At 39.8% G+C, this 20,797-nt stretch overlaps 1 protein-coding gene across 4 annotated transcripts in view; it reads right to left on the reverse strand.

Moving 5' to 3' along the window:
* Positions 1 to 2,356: 2,356 nt before the first annotated feature.
* The window catches only part of B3GLCT (beta 3-glucosyltransferase), a 108,389-nt gene continuing 89,948 nt past the window's right edge, over positions 2,357 to 20,797 (reverse strand). For 3 of the 4 annotated variants that reach the window (XM_027116561.1, XM_027116560.1, XM_027116564.1), the window contains 3 exons: positions 20,569 to 20,688; positions 11,783 to 11,927; positions 2,357 to 2,839 (listed from right to left, as the gene is read on the reverse strand). In XM_027116561.1, coding sequence (XP_026972362.1) covers positions 2,672 to 2,839; positions 11,783 to 11,927; positions 20,569 to 20,688 — 433 coding nt within the window. In that variant the 3' untranslated portion in view covers positions 2,357 to 2,671. The remainder of the gene's footprint in view (positions 2,840 to 11,782; positions 11,928 to 20,568; positions 20,689 to 20,797) is intronic. The other variant, XM_027116562.1, reaches the window with a different exon arrangement.

The raw sequence follows: 20,797 nt of genomic DNA on the forward strand, positions 1-20,797 counted from the left end.
AGGTATTCAGGGGCACTAAAGAAACCCAGGAGCACTGATATTTAAATACCCATGCACAGCATCACTTGCAGCCCAGCATGCTATTGTTCTGTGTTCCCAAACAGCCTACAAAGGCCGTGTTTGTGTCTGGATTTCCAATTTGGCGGAAAGATGTAAAACTCCTACACTGTCCGACAAATTGCTTTGGCTGTATCAGCAGAAGTGGCTTAAAAGCAAACACGGCATTCCAGTGGTTCCACCTGTACCTCCTTGATGTTGCTATCCCAGTATAAGAACAGCCATTTGAAGCAAATTTCTATTTAAAAGGCAAAGAAAATACGAATAGGAAAGAGTCTGTCCAGGAAAGTACAGATTCAAAATTGGTTCTTAAGTTATGAATTCTATGAGAATCAGTTCCAAAATATCTCCAGTTCATTATATAATAAAATAGATAATGGTTTTGTAGACTTTGTATAAATATATCTTCAGTGTCTGATGGTTTTCTCTTAAAAGGATAGGTTTTTATTTTTCTTTTTAAAAACTGTTTACTGAGCTGCCAACTTTTTTCTCTGATTTCGTTCATTCCTTTTCCTCACAGCCCTCCCAACTCCTGCTCCACTTGGACTAATAAATACATCTGAGAAATGAGAAATTTAGGCAAAGGTCTTTTACTTGTGGTTAGGCTTACATCGTTCCAAAAAGTAAACATAACTAACACCTAAAAGTACCAGAGAAGGTGCTCCGTTATCAGTAGAAGGCACTGATCATCGTAACACAGGGAAAGCGCGATGACGGGGATCTTCCTGTACGGATGCCAGTACAGTCCTATCACGAGTACACTTTTTTCTGAGTGTAACAGTGTTAGGCAAGAGTAGGAACTGGAGGCTCTTCTCCACTGGGTTAGGCAGCCAGGCCCTCCAGGAGCATGATTACAGATGACATGAAGGTGACTACCAGTGACAGTAACCCCAGCTATGACAGCAGTACTGACGTCACCAGCAATAGCTTGGCCAGATCTACACGTCCTGTGGGTGCTTCTTATCCGGCTGATCATCCCGGATCCGTTCCTTGGACGGACCACAAAATCCACCCTCACAGCATTGAATCCAGTGTATTCAGTTATCACTGAAAACACAACAGTCCTGGTATTTGATAGTTTGGAAAAATGGTAAATACTACTGCATCATTTTGGAAATCAGTTACATATAAGCTACAAGAAAAATGTATTGTTAAAAAACACACGCATGGATACTTTTGGTGGCATGGCTTTAAAACCCTGTGCTTGGCTATAAAAACATTACAGGCAAAATTAATAACAATTTTTATTAAAAAAAAGAGGAAAGTATTTTACTATACCAAAACTAGTTTAAGACATATCAAATGTTATGCAAATACCTCTAGAAAACTGAATTATACAGTTAAAATGTTAAATACAGAATATGCTTTAAAATTAATAATGTATTAAGTTACTGTATATTAAAGGTATGATTTGGAAATTAGAGCTGTTTCAAAATACTGTCTGCAAATTTCATTATTTAAGAAACCTGGGAAGTTGCCAAATCACCATGCGGGCCTCCCTTACACCGGGGGTCTCTTCTGAGTCTGGAGAGAGTCATTATATAACGTACAAATAAAAATAAGAGGAAGACACCAGGTACAATTAATTTAGTTCACTTCCTGAGACTCAGAGCTCAGTGACTTGAATAAAATATGACAACGTTTTTTTTTTTTAAATATTGAGAACATTATCTTCTGGCAGCAGCCACTACACTTTTGTGTTACAAGTAGGTCATAAAGATAGGGCTTCAGGGAGAAACAACACAGATGAACCTCTAAAGAAGGAGAAAGCTCTCGCAGAAGACTTATTCTTCTCTTTTTATGAGGTACAAACAGAAAACCAGATAAAACATAACAACCCGGATTATAGACTCCAGGGGATTTTTCATCACTAGACTTTTATGACGTTTTATGAATGATCCTTAACACAGCAGTCTTCCTACTGAGTTACCAGGAAATAATTTCGATCATCAGTAATACGGTTAAGGGCTTCCCTGGTGGCGCAGTGGTTGAGAGTCCACCCGCCGATGCAGGGGACGCGGGTTCGTGCCCCAGTCCGGGAAGATCCCACATGCTGCGGAGCGGCTGGGCCTGTGAGCCGTGGCCGCTGAGCCTGCGCTCCGCAACGGGAGAGGCCACAACAGTGAGAGGCCCGCGTACCGCAGAAAAAATAATACGGTTAAAAAGTTCACCCCATTGTAATATCCAGATCAAGAGACCTTCCCTCTTCTTTATTTTATGTATATAGTAACACAATCACGTCTCTCCAGACTCATGCCCAGCTGAAACTTTCATTATAATGAAGAGACAGGACAGGAAGGAAAATTCTGGTACCATTTATTTTTCTATGACAGAAATAAAGCTGTTTTACAGCTTGAAAGATACACCGTAATCATTGTGTATCGCAATAACTGCATAATGCTAAAGGAAGTGATCTTCCCCAGAAAACAAAACTCTCTGTTTTCCCTATGACTCCTTCCCCACCCTCAACTCAAAAATTACCGTATAATAACGTCCACCGAAAGTCAGGAAGCTTCCGATGCTGCATGTCGCACGTAAGCAGTGTGATCCAGCACAGCAGGACAATGCCAGTCTCTGCTTCTGTGTCCTGCCTGTGCCCACGGGCCACCATGCTTTATAACTCTTCTTTAAAGCCTTTTCGTGTCTCCTGCCTGGCTCTGTCTTCCTCACTGGGTGCCAACCATGTGAAATAGACCTTCACGGGATCGATGTTCCAGTGCTTGTGGAACGATATGGGAACTTGGTGAGACAGGTAGTCCTTAGGGTAATCCACAGGCCGAGCCTGCAGGAAGAACAGAGAATCCCGCTCTCTCACTCATCGAAAACAATTGTGCTTCAGGATAGCATTTCAATGCATGAAATGATTGCTCTCCTTCAATATCTGATGTTTGGTTATGGGAATCTAAAAGCAAGAAGGAAAATCTTTTCCACGAAAATCTTCCCTCTAAGTGTAGGCTCTTTGTTTCTGCATCTCCAATTACTTTTGTATCCCCAGTGCATCGCTTTTTGCTTCTAGGTTCCACAGTCATGCCTCTGGGATATTCCTCAACCGTGGTAATAAGTGTGAAAAGTTTTCCTTGGTAAGTCATTTAAGTTACTATTATGACTTCTGCAAAGAGGCAGAAAAACTTATTTCCCAGGTCTAAAGAAACTTTGGCCATACATGGTTGTGTGGCGAGGCGGGGCAAGGAATTTTGGGCGTTCCCACTGCCTGTCCGCTGCTCTAACTTGGAATTAGGCATGTGTCCTTCCGAGTAGGGAGAGCCTAGAAAAGGAAACACTTTGGAGACAAAGCAAATCAGTGGTGTTCTGGGTCTGCGAATGGGGGTGGGGAATGAGTGCAGATTCACACAAGGGAATTTGGGGGGCATGATCCTAGTGTTTTAAAACCGGGTTTGTGGTTGCCTAGCTCTGGAAATTTGCTAAAATTTTTCAACGTACCATTCACACCATTACTGTGTGTGAATTGTGTATGGTATGTAAATCATACCTCAGGTACAGCTGTAAAAAAAAAAAAAAGTGTGTCTAAAATACAATCAATCTCCATGTTACACTGTTCAGTGTGCTGTAATCTTTACACATAAGAAGGTTTACATTTTGCCCAATTTCTGTCCCTCTCATGCAGTTTAAGCCAGTGCTCTTTCCGTGTGTACAGCTTCCCACCCTGCTCCGCCTCTGCTCCCAAGTCCTCGTTCCTCACACTGACCCTGCCTGTCTGGGATTTCCTTTTTGGCATTTTGGGCACAGAGGTTGATTATAGACTTCTCAGCATCACAGATGCCTCTTTGTATGCATTTTACTCTTCTAGTTTTGTCTTGTTCTTTTCCATGACCTCATTTATCAGAAATGATTAGCACATTCTAATGCTTAATAATCCAGCTCGTCACTTGCAGAGGTGACTCCTGAGAGGCAATTAATCACTTCTGGAATCTGCATTAATAAAGGCAGAAATATCATGGATTTATTTTTTCCTGTGTTACATCTGTTTGTATCTCCAACAGTTCATTTTTAAGTGTGAAAAACAAGCAACAATTTTAATATATTGCTGGACTCAGTTTGCTAATATTTTATTATGGACTTTTGCATCTATGTTCAAGAGTAACACTGGCCTGTCCTTTACTTCTGTAATGTACCATTTTAATTCGTTAACTTTTTAGCTATTTTTTTTGTTTTAGTGATTTTCTTAGTGCTTGCTCTAGGGATACAATGTACATCTCTGACATTTTAGGTTAATGTTGGCCTCATAAACTGAGTTAGGAAGCATTCTTGCTTCTCTAATTCAACTTCATCAATGTATATAAGTTTAAATACATTTTCTATTTCTTCTTGAGAAAGAGCCTTGCTTAAAAAGTGTAATCTAGAAATTTCTCCGTTTCATTTATTTATTTTTCAATTCATCATTAAAAAAATTTTTTTAGTAGCTTTATTGGAGTATAATTGCTTTACAATGCTGTGTTAGTTTCTGCTGTATAACAAAGTGAATCAGCTATATGTATACATATATCCCCATACCCCCTCCCTTTTGAGCCTCCCTCCCACCCTCCCTATCCCACCCCTCTAGGTGGTCCCAAAGCACGGAGCTGATCTCCCTGTGCTATGCAGCAGCTTCCTACTAGCCATCCTTTTTACATTTGGTAGTGTATATATGTCAATGCTACTCTCTCACTTCGTCCCATATTCCCCTTACCCTCCTGTGTCCTCAAGTCTGTTCTCTACATCTGTGTCTTTATTCCTGCCCTGCCGCTAGGTTCATCAGTACCGTTTTTTTAGATTGCATACATGTGCATTAGCATACAGTATTTGTTTTCTCTGACTTAACTTCACTCTGTATGACAGACTCTAGGTCCACCCAGCTCACTACAAATAACTCAATTTCGTTTCTTTCTATGGCTGAGTAATATTCCATTGTATATATGTGCCACATCTTCTTTATCCATTCGTCTTTTGATGGACATTTAGGTTGCTTCCACGTCCTGGCTATTGTAAATAGTGCTGCAATGAACATTGTGGTACACATCTCTTTTTGAATTATGGTTTTCTCAGGGTATATGCCCAGTAGTGGGATTGCTGGGTCATATGGTAGTGTGCTATTTTCAGTTTTTTAAGGAACCCCCCCCCACTGTCCTCCATAGCGGCTGTATCTATTTACATTCCCACCAACTGTGCAAGAGGGTCCCCTTTTCTCCACACCCTCTCCAGCATTTATTGTTTGTAAATTTTTTGATGATGGCCATTCTGACGGGTGTGAGGCGATACCTCACTGTGGTTTTGATTTGCATTTCTCTAATGATTAGTGATGTTGAGCCTCTTTTCATGTGTTTGTTGGCAATCTGTATGTCTATTTTGGAGAAACGTCTATCTCCATTTCATTTAAATTGTCTAATTTGTTGGCATAATTGTGGTAGGGCATATAATGATGCCCCTCCTTCATTTCTGATTTTGGCAATTTTTGTCTTCTCTTTCTCTTGGTCAAGCTAGCTAAAGGTTTACCAAATTAGAGCTAATTTTTGGCTTAATTGATTTTCTCTATTTTTCTGTTTTCTATTTCATTGATTTGTGCTCTGATCTTTAGTATTTCTTTTATTCCACATAGTTCAGATTTGATATTCTTTTGCTTCTCAATGTAGAAACTTAGATTATTGATTTAATATCTTTATTCCTTTCTAACATGTTTAAAACTGTAAATTTCCTTCTAACCACTATATAGCTGCACTCAAAGTTTTTGATATGTTGTGTTTTCATTTTCATTCCATTGAAGGTATTTTCTAATTTTCCTTATGATTTATTTTTTGACCCATGGGTTATTTCAAAGTGTGTTGTTTAATTTCCAAATATTGGGGGAATTTCCCCAATTTTTTTTCTCGATTTCTAATTTCATTCCATTGTTCTGGGAGGTGAGTCTTGTTTTATGACTTAGCATATGGCCTATCCTGGAGAATGTTCTATATACATTTGTAAAGAATGTTCATTCTGTTGTTGTCGGTGAAATACTTTATATGTGACAGGTCACGTAGTTAATACTTGTCTATTTCTCTTTTCAATTCTGTCCCTTTATGTTTCATGTAATTTGAAGATCTGTTGTTAGCTGTATATATACATTTATAATTGTTTTATTCTCTTGATGTATTGACCTTTGTCATGAAATGGCCCACTTCCTGTCTAGTAATATTTCTGTTCTTAAAATCTATTGTTTTTAATATTACTATAGCCACTCAAGCTCTCTGTGATCAACTGTTTACACAGTATCTTTTTAATTTAAATTTTTAAATTGAAGTATAGTTAATTTACAATGTTGTGTTAGTTTCAGGTGTACAACAGCAAAGTGATTCAGGTTATATATATATATATATAAAATCTGAATATATATGTGAAATATATATTTTTTATATATATATATATATATATTCTTTCCATTATAGATTACAAGATACTGAATATAGTTCCCTGAGCTACATACGGTAGGTCGTTGTTGTTTACATATACACACTACTATATATAAAATAAACACCAAACTCCTAATTTATCCCCCAACCCCCACTATCTCTTTTGGTAACTATGTCTGAGAGTCTATTTCTGTTTTGTAAATAAGTTCATTTATATCATTTTTTTAGATTCCACATACAAGTAGTGTCATATGATTTTTGTCTTTATCGGACTTAATATGATAACCTCTAGGTCCATCCATGTTGCTGAAAATGGCATTATTTCATTCTTTTCTGTGGCTGAGTAATATTCCATTGTGTATATGTATCACATCTTCTTTATCCATTCCTCTGTTGATGGACATTTAGGTTGCTTCCCTGTCTTGGCTATTGTAAATAGTGCTGCAGTGAACATTCGGGTGCATGTATCTTTTCAAATCATGGTTTTCTCTGGATATATGCCCAGGAGTGGGACTGCAGGATCATATGGTAACTCTATATTTAGTTTTTTAAGGAACCTCCATATTGTCCTCCATAGTGGTTGCACCAATTTACATTCCTCTCTGTGATCAACTGTTTGCATGGTATATCTTTTCCTTTTATAGTCAACCTGTTTGTGTCTATGAATCTAAAGTATACTTGACTCTTATAGACAACATATAGACAAATCATGCTTTTTATCCAGTCTGACAATCTCTGCCCTTTGACTGGGGTATTCAGTCCATTCATATTTAATGTAACACTTGATATAGCTGTATTTTCATTAGCCATTTGCCATGTTATATGCCATTGTTTTTGTTTTTTTGATACCTTGTTTTTATTTCCTTTTGCTATATTCCAGGATGTGGTATTGCTGCAGCATATGGTCCTATATTTAATTTTTTGAGCAACCTCTACAGTTTTTCTGTAGTGTATATGCCATTTTTTAATACATCTTTTTTGTCCATCTGTTCCTCCTTTATTGCCCTTCTTTATTAAAATCTTTTAGTGTACATTTAAGTCTCTTTAAAAATATAGCTGAAACATCAAAAAAGTTACTTTCTTAAAGGTTTCTCTAGGGATAACATGTATCTTTAACTTATCGGGTTAACACTGACTTAACTCCAACAAAATTAACCTTGCCCCAGTGAAGCTCCACTTCTTTCCCCTGCCTTTGTTCCACTGTCATCATATATATTGCATTTATCTATGTTATAAAGTCAACAATATAGAGTTATATTGTTTTAAACAATCTTCTGAAAGAAATTAAGAGAAAAATATCTGTATATATACACATCCATATATTTTATGTTCATACGCACATTTTTTCCTCTTATATACACACATATGTGTATATATACACACAAACATGTATATACATAGTCTTTCCAGTGTACTTAATTCCTTCCTATATATTCCAGGTACCACATGGTGCCATTTTCTTTCAGCCCGTAGAATTTTCTTTAGTTTTTTTAAGGGAAGGTCTGTTAGCAAAGAATTCTCTCACTTTTTGTTTATCTCGGAATGTCTTTATTTCCGCTTCCATTTGGGAAGGATAGTTTTACTGGATATAGAATTTCTGGTTAACTTTCCTTTTTCTTTCTGCCTTCAGGCCTCTTAGTTCTAATGAGAAATCAGCCAGTAACATTTTAATTTCCATTTTCATTAGGTTTTTTGTTGCTTTTACGATTTTCCCTTTGTCATCGTTTTTCAATGATTTGACTATAACATGTTCATGTGTGATTCTTTTCCTGATTATCCTACTTGGGCCTTGTTGAGTTTCTCAGATCAATAGATTGTTTCTCATTACGTTTTTGAGAAAATGTATTTCTTCAAAAAAAATTGTTTTTGTCCCTTTCTCTCTCCCTTCTCTTTTTAAAAAGGACCCCCATTAAATGTATGTTGGTATACTTTGTTTTACCACTTGTCTTTGAGGCTGTGTTCATTTTTCTCCGGTCTTTTCTCTGTTCTTTGGATTAGGTAATTTCTATTGATTGGCCTTCAAATTTACTGATTGTTTCTTTTGCCATCTCAAATCTACCGTTATGTCCCTTTAGATAATTTCTCATTTCTCTTATTGGGTTTTACAACTATAGAATTTTCATTTGGTTCTTTATCATAGTTTCTATCGTTCTATTAAGACTTGCCATTTGTTGCGTTAACGTAATCATATTTTCCTTTGACTACAGTTTCCTTTAATTCTGTGAATATAGTTTTTTTTTTTTATTAGCTGCTTTGAAGTCTTTGTCAAACCCAACATCTGGTCCCATTCAGAGTCTGTTTCTGTTGATCAGAGTCCATTTCCGTTGACTACATTTTTCCCCTGAGTTCAATGTTTCTTTGCATGTTTCACAGTCATTGATTGGAAACTGGTTATTTTTAAATAATGTATTATAGCAACTCACAAATCTGTTTACTACTCTTTTTTAAAAACTAATTTGCCTGAACTTACACTGTGGAATCTTTTTCCCTAGAGTGTGTGGCTGCTAGTTTCTCAAGTTTTAGCTCTTATTTTTATTCTTTAGGATGACTTTCTAGAAGTCACTCCTGTGCCTGAATAACTCAGTAGTTAGTTTGTCATATAGGCAGAGATTGTGCTCAAACGTCTCAAGCCCATAAAGCTTCAATCTGTGTGTGGATTGGAAAGGACGTTCAGAGCTTCAGTGGGTTTTCAAACATGCCTTAGCTTGTTAATTACTTTCATCCACGGTCCCATGTGCACACACATAGTTTCCCAGTGGACCAGAGAATTGTAGCCAGCTTCTCTAGCCCTACTATGCTCTCTTATTTCCAGGGTATTAGGTATTAAACTTCTGACCAATAATCCCTTCACCATAACTGAGACTGCAACCTCAGGCCAGTGAAGATGCAGGTTTTTCTTGTTTGTTTCCTACCCAAATTTTAGCTGACATACCTGTGGGTTTTCATCTCTCCCACAAATCAAGTCCACCCCCTCTGACAGCTAACCTGTTGTTTTTTTCCAGCCAGGCCCATACTGGTGAAACTACTGCTGCTCTCTCCAACCAAGCTTGGATGGAAGGTGGGTAGGGTGGGGGGGTTTCAGGCAGAAAGGCCTCAGACTCTGTTGCTCTTACCCAGAACTACAGTAGTTTTTCAGGAATTAATGCTTCTCAGTGCTTTTTGGTTGACTTCCAGATTCCTGAAAGTTATTTTGACAATTTTGTGCAGAGGATTCACTGACCATTGCACACTGCCATACCCATTAGTAGCACATAATTTTGGAAGAGCAGAAAACCGCATGCTCTAGATACTTTGTTTTTAACAGAGGGATATACTAGACATTCCTTGAGGCTGCCTTCTGAACCTGTGATCCCACAGTAACCTTCCCTGACTAAAAGGAGAAGAAATGTGGCCCAGGCAACTTTGTATCTGAGCTTGTTTCCAAATGCCTGCTCTAACTTACCAGGAATCCGAGATTTTATCTCTTTCTCAGTGTGAACAAATACACTGTTTGGACCAGTGTTCAAACATTACAAATGGAAAGTAATGTCCAAATCAGAGCAAACTCTCTTAAAAGAGGCTTAAGAATTAGAAGATAAAGCAGTGTCTGTTGGGGAGGATACATTTTGAGCATACTTTATGACTTTGGAAAGGTTTAAAATTTATTATGTGAATTAGAGAAATCAAGAGTTCTAAAGTATGGGAAACAACAATTGAAAAAAATTTTTTTAATTATCTTCAAAGGACTTTTACATAAGGAGAAAAGAAAGAAGGAAAATAATCCTTATCATTTAGTAACGTATTCCTCCCTAAGTGAAAAAGGCTGCTATGAAAACCTAAGACCGAGTCTTCCCTGGTGGCGCAGTGGTTAAGAATCCACCTGCCAACACAGGGTACACGGGTTCAACCCTGGCCTGGAAAGATCCCAAATGCCGCGGAGCAACTAAGCCCATGCGCCGCAACTGCTGAAGCCCACAGGCCTAGAGCCTGTGCTCCTCAACAAGAAAAGCCACCGCGATGAGAAGCCCGCGCACCACAACGAAGAGTAGCCCCCCGCTCGCCGCAACTACAGAAAGCCTGCGCACAGCAACGAAGACCCAACTCAGCCAGAAATAAATAAATAAATAATAAAATAAATAAAAACCTAAGACTATGATAGTAACAATGATAAATTATTTCCCTTATACACCAACAGTTTTAATTACCCTTCCTTTCTGTGAGTGCAACATTATGAGAGAGAAAGAGAGAGGGTAAGAGAGAATAACTTGCTTTTCTAAGTCCTATAATACCACACACAGGCTCAAGGTTTTAAAACATGGCAAAGTACCTTCTGACTAGTACCAGGAGGGAGGTTTCTCATACACTTCTTATTATAAAGGTCTATCTTTATCTTTCCTTGCAGTCCTCAAGAATGCAGAAATGGATTCTGCCTTTCTTGGTAATGCAAGCACTTTCTTTGCCTCGTTCGAGTGATCTCCTATAGTGCTATTTCTGTCATGCCCAATTCTCTATATGGCTATAATAGCGCTTGCTACTGGTTACTAAGTAAAGCATGAAGACTATATTTTCAATGTAAGGGAGGGCACTTAAAATACCTATGCATTCAAATTTCAAAAAGCTTTGATTTCTTAAAGGAGAGCATTAAGTGAATGTGGGCTCTGGTTATTTTTAGTACGGATATATCTGCTATTATTCTTACAGCATCAGGATAGTCACTGATCAGAATACTCACTAACCCAATTCTTCAAAAAAGAAACTACTAAAATGATTGCAAAAGGATTCCCTTCTTACCCCACACTGCAGGATGGTGAAACTATTAGCACCAACCACCTCTGGTAAACATCATCTCTTCTATAACCCCCAGAGTATATGCTTATTGAGATATTATACTGAAATTTAATTAAGTTTAGTCTGTCAGTTTAATAGCAACCAAAGGGGAGAAAGCCCATTAGACAGTGTAAGGACTGAGGACAGTGTAGAACTGCAAACACTTGGTGGCTAGCGGGACAACGTTAGGTCAGTCCTGTATATTTTTAAATAGCATCTGATAATTTTTAAATACCATCCATTTTTTTTTTAACTCAAAAAAAAAGAACAGCTTTTACCTGAGCCTACATGCAAGGATGCTGGCCAAACACCATTTCATGTTTTAGATGTTTCTGCGCTCCATCTTCATGCTGTACCTGGTACAGCATCAACCCTCTGCACGAAGAGGTCTGTTAAGGATTTCCCCCTGGAGCCTGTCCACACAGTTCTTAAGACTGCTTCCAGAAGAACAGGGGAGGGGAAAGTAGCAGTACCTTCAAGTGAGAAGAAAACCCCCCTCTCTCCCTCTGAGGTAGGAATAAAAACATTTTTCTCACCTGATGGAAGAGAGGGCTGTGTGTCACAGGGACTCCTAACCCACTGAAGCACATCCCCAGGACCATATCATCTGGAGCGTCATTGCTGTAGCAGCGACACTTGCTGGCGAGAAGTCTCCTGATTGCCTCTCTGCTGAAGACCATCCTGGGGGAAGCCAGAGCAGACAGAGAAGGCGGTTAGCTCCTCACAACCGGTAATCTCAATAAGGAGACAGAGTTCAGAGCCACATTTCTGATAAAGATGTTGACATCAGCAGTGTTTTATATTTGTTATTCTGAGGAAAATGTTTCTGTGTTTCTATGAAAGGAAAAGCACTTTTAAATATGTCTGCCTATCTAATAGGCAATTTTATTTCTTTATATATACCCTATACACTAACACTTGGCAGTGTTCTTTTTCTAGTATGTCGCTGGAAAATTAGAATAATTCTTAAGTTTACACACTCTCGATGAGATCAGTAACAAAATCCGCCAACATTCCCAGCAGGTAGATGGGCCCAGAAATACTAGGTACCTCAGTTATACAGGTGACGACTGACAATGAGAGCAAATCTAATAGAAAAAAACCATGCATGGTCCAAGTGATTCCAGTCCACAGAAGCTTCCTTTAGGTAATTTCGAGAAAGAGGGGAAAAAAAGAGAGAGAGAGGGAGAAAGAGATTGATTTGCCTCAAATAGTGCTAAGACGCTGCTTGACCAGATACGCTGGGTACTTTCTGGTGGAACTCACAGCCATCCCCACCTTTCTGTGCTCTCCTCAGCACTGCAGGAGGCTAGAAACTCTACAGTATTTTCCAGACTCCCTGGCCAGATGGGTCCTGGCTTCATCCTGACGACAAAGGGCCCAGTACTGGGGGAGGCCGTCTGCTTCTGGCTCTGGTGGTCTCTGCGGCAGAGACAGGTGATGGGGCGTGGGTAGCCACAGGCTCCAGCACAGCCGGCACGGGATGGCAGAGCGTCGGTGATGGTCCCAAAGCAGCAGTGACCTGGAGCCCATCCCAGGTCTGCCCCAGATGCAGTGCCGTTAACCCGACAGTAGCAGCGGCCACAGCAACCCACACCAATAGGCCCCAGAAACCAGCACCTTTTGCTCCTTCAGCCTCAGAGGCAACAGTGCTTCCTACAGTTACTGACCTCTGGGTAAAGCCACCTGCTCCCTCTTATTCCTCTGCCCCTTTCCAATACGTTTGTACCAAGTTCCTGCAATAAATTCTCCTCTTTTAAAAAATACAGATTGGTTTCTGCTTTCCCTTCTGGTCCTAGAGTAGTAATGGATCTTCTCATATCATGAATAACCCAGTAGCTCATGGGGCTGATACGGTTCACAAGTTCATTCCCAATAAGCAACAACTTTCTTGACGGCAAAACTATCTAGAATTTATCCATATATTCCCAGAGCCAAATACAGGGTCTCACAAACAGTAAGCCCTTAGTAGAAGTCTAATGATCCAACAAGTGAGAACAAAGCTGCCTCTGCAGAGCTCTTCCCCAGGGAGGGAGAGTTCTATGAATCAGTCTAGTCGGGAAGGAAAGAGGACAGAGCACGTGAGCACGATCCCTGACGCACACATGTCGACTCCTGCTCAGCTGGGCTCACAGTTCAGTGCCATGTGACTAACACCAGCGACCACGGCTGGTGATGCAGCGACACGGAAGCCACCCCTGCCCGTGCTGAGATGTCGGAAGACGGGGTGGAATATGACCAAACAGGAGGAAAAAGCAGCTCTTCGTTTAAGGTGATACAAAGAAATATGACCGTACAAGAAGAAAAAACAAAAGTGCTTATGACCTATACAACAGGGAAAACTGCAAGTTTGAAAACTCACCGTAAAATGCCTCTCTCTTAAAAATCTAGTGTCCATCAGTGACTCAGGGCCTCACACCTACGTGCCGAGCCAAATTCCTGCTCTACTGACCAATCCCAGGAAAGAGCCTGTGTGAGGGGACATGTCTAAACAGACATTTCCCTTAAAGTGTCTGCCTGATGCCGTCAAGGAAAGTTTCATAGGTAACTAATTGTCCCAGTCACAGGGGGCATCTTGTCCCCTCAAACCCTATTTGAATAAAAATGCTTCTCTTCTGCCAGCATCCAGTAGAACAAAAAAGAAAAGGAAAGCCTTTCATTTTGGCCTGCTCTACCCACCCACCCCCCACCCCCAAAAAGAAAAATTACCAGTTACAGCACAGTATGTCTGTTCTGCCAACTTTTAAATATTAAAAAGATGTTGATCAGTAAAACCAAGAGCTGGTTCTTCGAAAGGGTAAACACAATTGACAAACCTCTGGTCAGGCTCACCAAGAAGAAAAGAGACAGAAACCCAATAAAAAGAAATGAAAAAGGAGAAATCTCAATCGATACCACAGAAATACAAATAACCATAAGGGAATACTATGAACAATTATATGCCAACAAATTTGACAACCTAGAAGAAATGGACAACTTTCTAGAAACACACAGCCCACCAAAACTGAATCAAGAAGAAATAGATAATTCGAACAGACCTATCACTAGAAGTGAAATAGAATCTGTAATAAAAAAAAATTAAAAATAAAAAAAAAACTCCCTACAACCAAAAGTCCAGGACAAGATAGCGTCACGGGCAAATTATACCAAACACACAAATAACTTATACTGATCCTTCTCAAACTCTTCCAAAACATTGCAGAGGCGAGAACACTCCCAAAGACATTCTATGAAGCCACCATCACCCTGATACCAAAACCAGACAGACACTACCAGAAAAGAAAATTACAGGCCAGTATCTTTGATGAATATGGATGCAAAAATTCTCACCAAAATGTTAGCAAACTGAATCCAACAACACATAAAAAAGATCATAGGGCTTCCCTGGTGGCACAGTGGTTGAGAGTCCGCCTGCCGATGCAGGGGACACGGGTTCGTGCCCCGGTCCGGGAAGATCCCACATGCTGCAGAGCGGCTGGGCCCGTGAGCCATGGCCGCTGAGCCTGTGCATCCAGAGCCTGTGCTCCGCAACGGGAGAGGCCACAGCAGTGAGAGGCCCACAGACCGCAAAAAAAAAAAAAGATCATACACCATGACCAAGTGGGATTCATCCCAAGTTCACAAGGATGGTTCAACATATGCAAATTAATCAGTGTAATACACCACATAAACAAAAGAAAAGTAAAAAACCATACGATCATCTCACTAGATGCAGAAAAAGCATTTGACAGAATTCAACATCCATTCATGATAAAAGCTCTTAGCAAAGTGGGTATAAAGGGAACATATCTCAACATAATAAAAGCCATTTATGACAAACCCACAGCCAGTATAATACTCAACAGTGAAAAGCTGAAAGCCTTCCTGCTAAAATCTGGAACAAGACAAGGATGTCCACTCTCACCACTTCTATTCAACATAGTATTGGAAGTCCCAGCCACAGCTATCAGACAAGAAAAAGAAATATAAGGTATCCATATTGGAAGGGAAGAGGTAAAATTGTCACTATATGCAAAGGACATCATACCATATACAGAAAACCCTAAGGACTCCACACAAATACAGCTAGATCTAATAAATGAATTCAGCAAAGTAGCAGGATACAAGATTAACATTCAGAAATTGGTTGCATTTCTTTACACTAACAATGAAATATCAGGAAGGGAATGTAAAAAAAAAAAAACAACAATACCTTTTAAAATCACACCAAAAAAATAAAATACCTGGGAATAAACCTGACCAAGAAGGTGAAAGACTTATATGCTGAGAATTATTAATAAAGGAAATTAAAGAGGATTCAAAGAAATGGAAAGATATCCCATGCTCTTGGATTGGAAGAATTAGTATTGTTAAAATGGCAATACTACTCAAAGCAATCAACAGATTTAATGTAATCCCTATCAAATTACCCATGACATTTTTCACAGAACTAGAACAAATAATCCAAAAATTTACATAAAACCAAAAAGAAAAAGAAAAAACCAGAATTGCCAAAGCAGTCCTGAGGGGGAAAAAACAAACCAGGAGGTATAACTCTCCCAGGCTTCAGACAGTACTACAAAGCTACAGTAATCAAAACAGTGTGGTACTGGTACAAAAACAGACATACGGATCAATGGAACAGAATAGCGAGCCCAGAAATAAACCCACACACCTACAGTCAATTAATCTTCAACAAAAGAGACAAGAATATAAAATGGGAAAAACATATGAAAATGTGTTTCCCAGTCTCTTCAGCAAGTGATGCTGGGAAAGTTGGACAGCTGCATGTAAATCACTGAAGTTATTAGAACACACCCTCACACCATGCACACAAAAAACAAACCTCAAAATGGCTTAAAGACTTAAAACATAAGACATGACACCATAAAAGTCCTAGAAGAAAACATAGGCAAAATATTCTCTAACATAAATCGCACCAGTGTTTTCTTAGGTCAGTCTCCCAAGGCAATAGAAATAAAAGCAAAAATAAACAAATGAGACCTAGTCAAACTTACAAGCTTTTGCACAACAAAGGAAACCTTAAAAAAAATGAAAAGACAACCTACAGAATGGGAGAAAATATTTGCAAATGACGCAACTGATAAGGGCTTAATCTCCAAAATATACAAACAGCTCACACAACTCAACAACAAAAAAACAACCCAATCGAAAAATGGACAGAAGACCTTAATAGACATTCCTCCAAAGAAGACATATAGATGGCCAGTAGGCACAGGAGAAGATGCTCAACGTCACTAATTATTAGAGAAATGCAAATCAAAACTACAAAACTACAAATCAAAACCTCACAATGGTCGGAATGGCCATCATTAAAAAGTCTACAAATAACAAATGCTGGAGAGGGTGTGGAGAAAAGGGAACCCTCTTACACTGTTGGTGTGAATGTAAATTCACACCGTGGAAAACAGTTATGGAGGTTCCTCAGAAACTTAAAAATAGAGTTACCATATGACCCAGCAGTCCTACTCCTGGGCATATACCCAGACAAAACTACAATTCAAAAAGATACATGCACCCCTATGTTCACAGCAGCACTATTCACAATAGCCAAGACATGGAAACAACTAAAATGCCCGTCGACAGAGGAATGGCTAAAGAAGATGTGGTACATATATACAATGGAATACTACTCAGCCATTAAAAAAAAACAAAATAATGCCATTTGTAGCAGCATGAATGCAACTAGAGATTATCATACTAAGTGAAGTCAGAAAAAGAAAGACAAATACCGTATGATATCACTTATATGTGGAATCTAAAATATGGAACAAGTGAACCTATCTACAAAACAGAAACAGACTCACAGACATAGAGAATAGACTTGTGTTTGCCAAGGGGGCGGGGGGAAGGAGAGGGATGGACTGGGAGTTTGGGATTAGCAGATGCAAACTCTTATATTTAGAATGGCTAAACAACAAGGTCCTCCTGTATAGCACAGGAACTATATCCAGTCTCCTGGGATAAACCATAATGGAAAAGAATATAAAAAAAGAATGTATATATGTGTATAGCTGAGTCACTTGGCTGTACAGCAGAAATTAGCACAACACTGTAAATCAACTATACATCAATTAAAAAAAATTAAAAGAATGTTAATAAAAACAGATGTTGAAAGGCTGTAAGACTAATAATATGACTTCCTTTAATATACAATATACTAATTTTAAAAATAAGAAGAACTGAAATGAGAGGCAGGGATTTGCCCAAGGGAATACCTGCAAATTAAGAACAGCCATGCAGCGTAGCAACAAACACACAAACACACACCACGTACAGAAGATAAACTGCATCGTCAGAAACGGGCCTGCCCCCCTGGACTCCTAGCAGATGAACGCAGGTCACGGCCGCCTCTTTGGGCAACACTGCCAGGGCCTCTTCATCCTGACCACAGCTTCCTACCCAAATATATGTAAGGAAGTATTTTCAAAAAAGAAAACAGTTATTGAACTAATTGTTATTGAACTAATAGTTATTGAACTAATCCTCCAAATACCCAAACTTTCAAGAAGTAAGCAACAAAGCGGAAAACAGATACTTGGATTCAAATAGTACAAAGGTCTCATTTTCCAAACAATACAGAGTACCTACACATAAATCCCTGGAGTCCACACTCCTGGGTTAGCGCTGATGAGTGGGGCTGAAGAGGGGTGGTTTAAGGCAATGGTTTTCAAAAACCTATTTGACTATAACACAGTGAGAAAACAAGAAACAGTTCATATGCAACCATTTGTGTTTTGTATATGTGTGTGTATGTGTATAAAAACTGGAAAAATATCACATAACAATAATACTCTTACTACATGTGATGTACACGATATATCTGTTATTCTATTCCATTCTGAATTTCATTATTTTTAAATGATGGTATGATCCATTAATTGGTTTTACCATCCATTAGTTGATCCTGACTTGCTGATTAAAAAAAAAAGCTGATTCTTAAGCTAGATGACCAGAAAAGTCTCTTGTAATATTAGAGAAACTCTTATGTCTGCAGCTTTTATCAATGGTAGATATAAGACAATCTCATGAAGAATGTTTCTGCATCTTTGTAAAGTGCTACTAAGAACAGAATATTACACTGGTCAATGTTATGTAAAGATTAGTACCAGTGTTCACGCATCTATTTATTCATTTATCCCTTGTATCCTGTAAAAAATGAGTCCCCATGCTAGGAAGGGGGAATGGAATGGGAAAGGAGACTCAGGTGCTGCCTTCAAATAATTCATAATCTGGGTGGAAAACAGAAAAGTAAATAGGCAATTAGATGATAATGGTTTGTATAATATGCTATGAAGGTATATTAGAAAGGCATCAAACCCAGATTTCAGGGGCTGGACTAGGCCGAAGGCTTCCAGGAATAAGTAACTGATAGCGCTATCAAGTCCAAATGAAGGAGGATTGGCCAGGTGACAGGCAGAAGGCGGGGGTGAGGGACAGTGCGGTGTACAGACCAGCAGACGCCATATCTGAGCGGAGGAGTTAAAAAATTAGTGCCTCTGAGGAACTGAAACAGGTTCAGCACAAATTCTTTTAAGATGAGGGTGCAGATAAATGAGGCTAAGAAGCTAGAACAGCGTCTGCCGAGATCACAAGAGGCCTGGTGAGCCTCAGCGAGGAATTTGGACTTAACGTTCTGACGGCAACGAGAGGTTATAAAAGGATGTGAAAGACTTTAACTCCCCTGGTAACACAAAGAAAAATCCAAATAAAATAAAAATCACATTAACCTATGGAACTGTTGAAGAGATGGATGACACGAAGCCTAGGTGCTTCCAGGGAGGAGCCCTTCCCGGGGGAGCCGCAAGTGGGCAAAGTGGGTCTGGGGGCGGGAAGGCGGAAGGGAAGACCCGCTAGAGACTCCAGCTCCACGGCCTCAGGAGCGCACCCGGGACGCTGGGAATTAGGCCACCAAGAGGTGGTTAAAATTGAGCCCTGACCCAGATCAACGTGACTCTGGTTGAAATCTGAACGATTATCTCCCAGTCAGATGACAAAAGTAGGAAAGAGTTCGCACTCAAATCCACGGGAAGGCAGCGCAGGCCCCCGAGTAGGGGAGCGAGAGGACCAGGTGCTTTCAGAGAAGCCGTGTGACCGCGGCGCGGAGGACAGCACGGAGCGGAGGACGACGACGAGCAGGGAGACCAGGCGGCTGTGGCCGTTCCTTCCGGGTTCAAAGGATTAGCACCTTCCTGCTACAAAACGTACAACCCCCGGTACAAAGAACAGGGCCCTTTACAAAAGGGGAAAGCTCTGGCTTAATGGGCACCGGCGCCTCACCCGGGAAACTAATGCATCACCATAAGCCTGCAAAGAGCTGGAACCTTTTTTTTTTTTTAACGAGGATGAGCTCAATACGCCTTGGCTTTACGCTTTAGTCTCTTCTCAAAGGCCTCTGTGGACCTCTGTCTTCTATTGCTAATGGAGGATCAACCTTAGCACTGGATCAGCAAAGATCAGTACTCCTGCCCAGGCCTGGTCATCACTAGGGAAGGGTCACCTCAGTAACAATGCTGCAGTCACCACTGAACGGGCCAGAGCAAACCAGAACTCCTGGAATACGACCCCGCAGTAGCAGTCCTGCAGCAGGAATGGTTCTAATCTAGGAGATCGCAAGGTAAGAATATAAAGTCCTAGCCTTCAGAAGTCTACACTCCAGTGCCCAGAATGTTGCTCAGCACATAGTGGACATTCAACAAAAACCTGCTGAATAAATTTAAATCACTATAGTGGATAACAAGACTCTCCCTAAATACCCCAATAGCAAAGACTATAGAAATAATAGGACAGACAGACTGCTCGATTGATTTACTTACATAAATCAAATCAAAACTCTTTCCCCATAAGAGATTAGGCAGATGCTTATTTAAAAGCACTGATGTTTAACTGTTGTTTAAACCCTATAAATCCCACACAAATATCACTTAATTGCTTAAGTCTAAACTTCTCTACCACTCTTTTCCCACATGTGATTTATAAGCACCGGGTAATTAAAAAGTCTAATGACTTATTTTCTGAAATTAATATCCAAAACTTTTTGCATTTAGACTATCAAAACTAACTGGCTTCCTAGAAGCACTCACGACTAAAGGGACATTTCTACCAAGTTCCCTGACATACATTTATATACTGTCTCTTCAAGGAGTAAAATATTCTTCACTGTGGGTTCTTTTTAATGTTCGCTTTCCTATTATAGTAGCAGCTCCCACTGACAGAACACCTGCGTATCAGTATAGATCCCATGGCCACAGACCCATCTCTGCATCCTGGAAGCGGAAGTGTAATGTCGTGAGTATCTGCAGAAAGCCATGCTCATAGTTACCCTCCTCCTCCTGTGACGTAGCTGTAGCCGCCGGTGCCCAGGCCGTAGCCGTAACGCTCTCCCAGAAACACGGGTTCACTGGCGTCGTAACAGCTCAGCAGGTGCTGGAGCCTGGAGATGCTAAGGTTCCCAAGGGAATAGAAGCAATAATCACTTAATTCAAATGCATTTTCAGAGTAAATATTTCATGGTTCTTACAGCCCACTGGTTATATTATGCAATACAATAT

The sequence above is a fragment of the Aethalodelphis obliquidens genome, unplaced genomic scaffold (genome assembly GCF_003676395.1).
Source record: "Aethalodelphis obliquidens isolate GAN/ISIS:26980383/991018 unplaced genomic scaffold, ASM367639v1 scaffold16, whole genome shotgun sequence".
Classification (NCBI taxonomy): domain Eukaryota; kingdom Metazoa; phylum Chordata; class Mammalia; order Artiodactyla; family Delphinidae; genus Aethalodelphis; species Aethalodelphis obliquidens.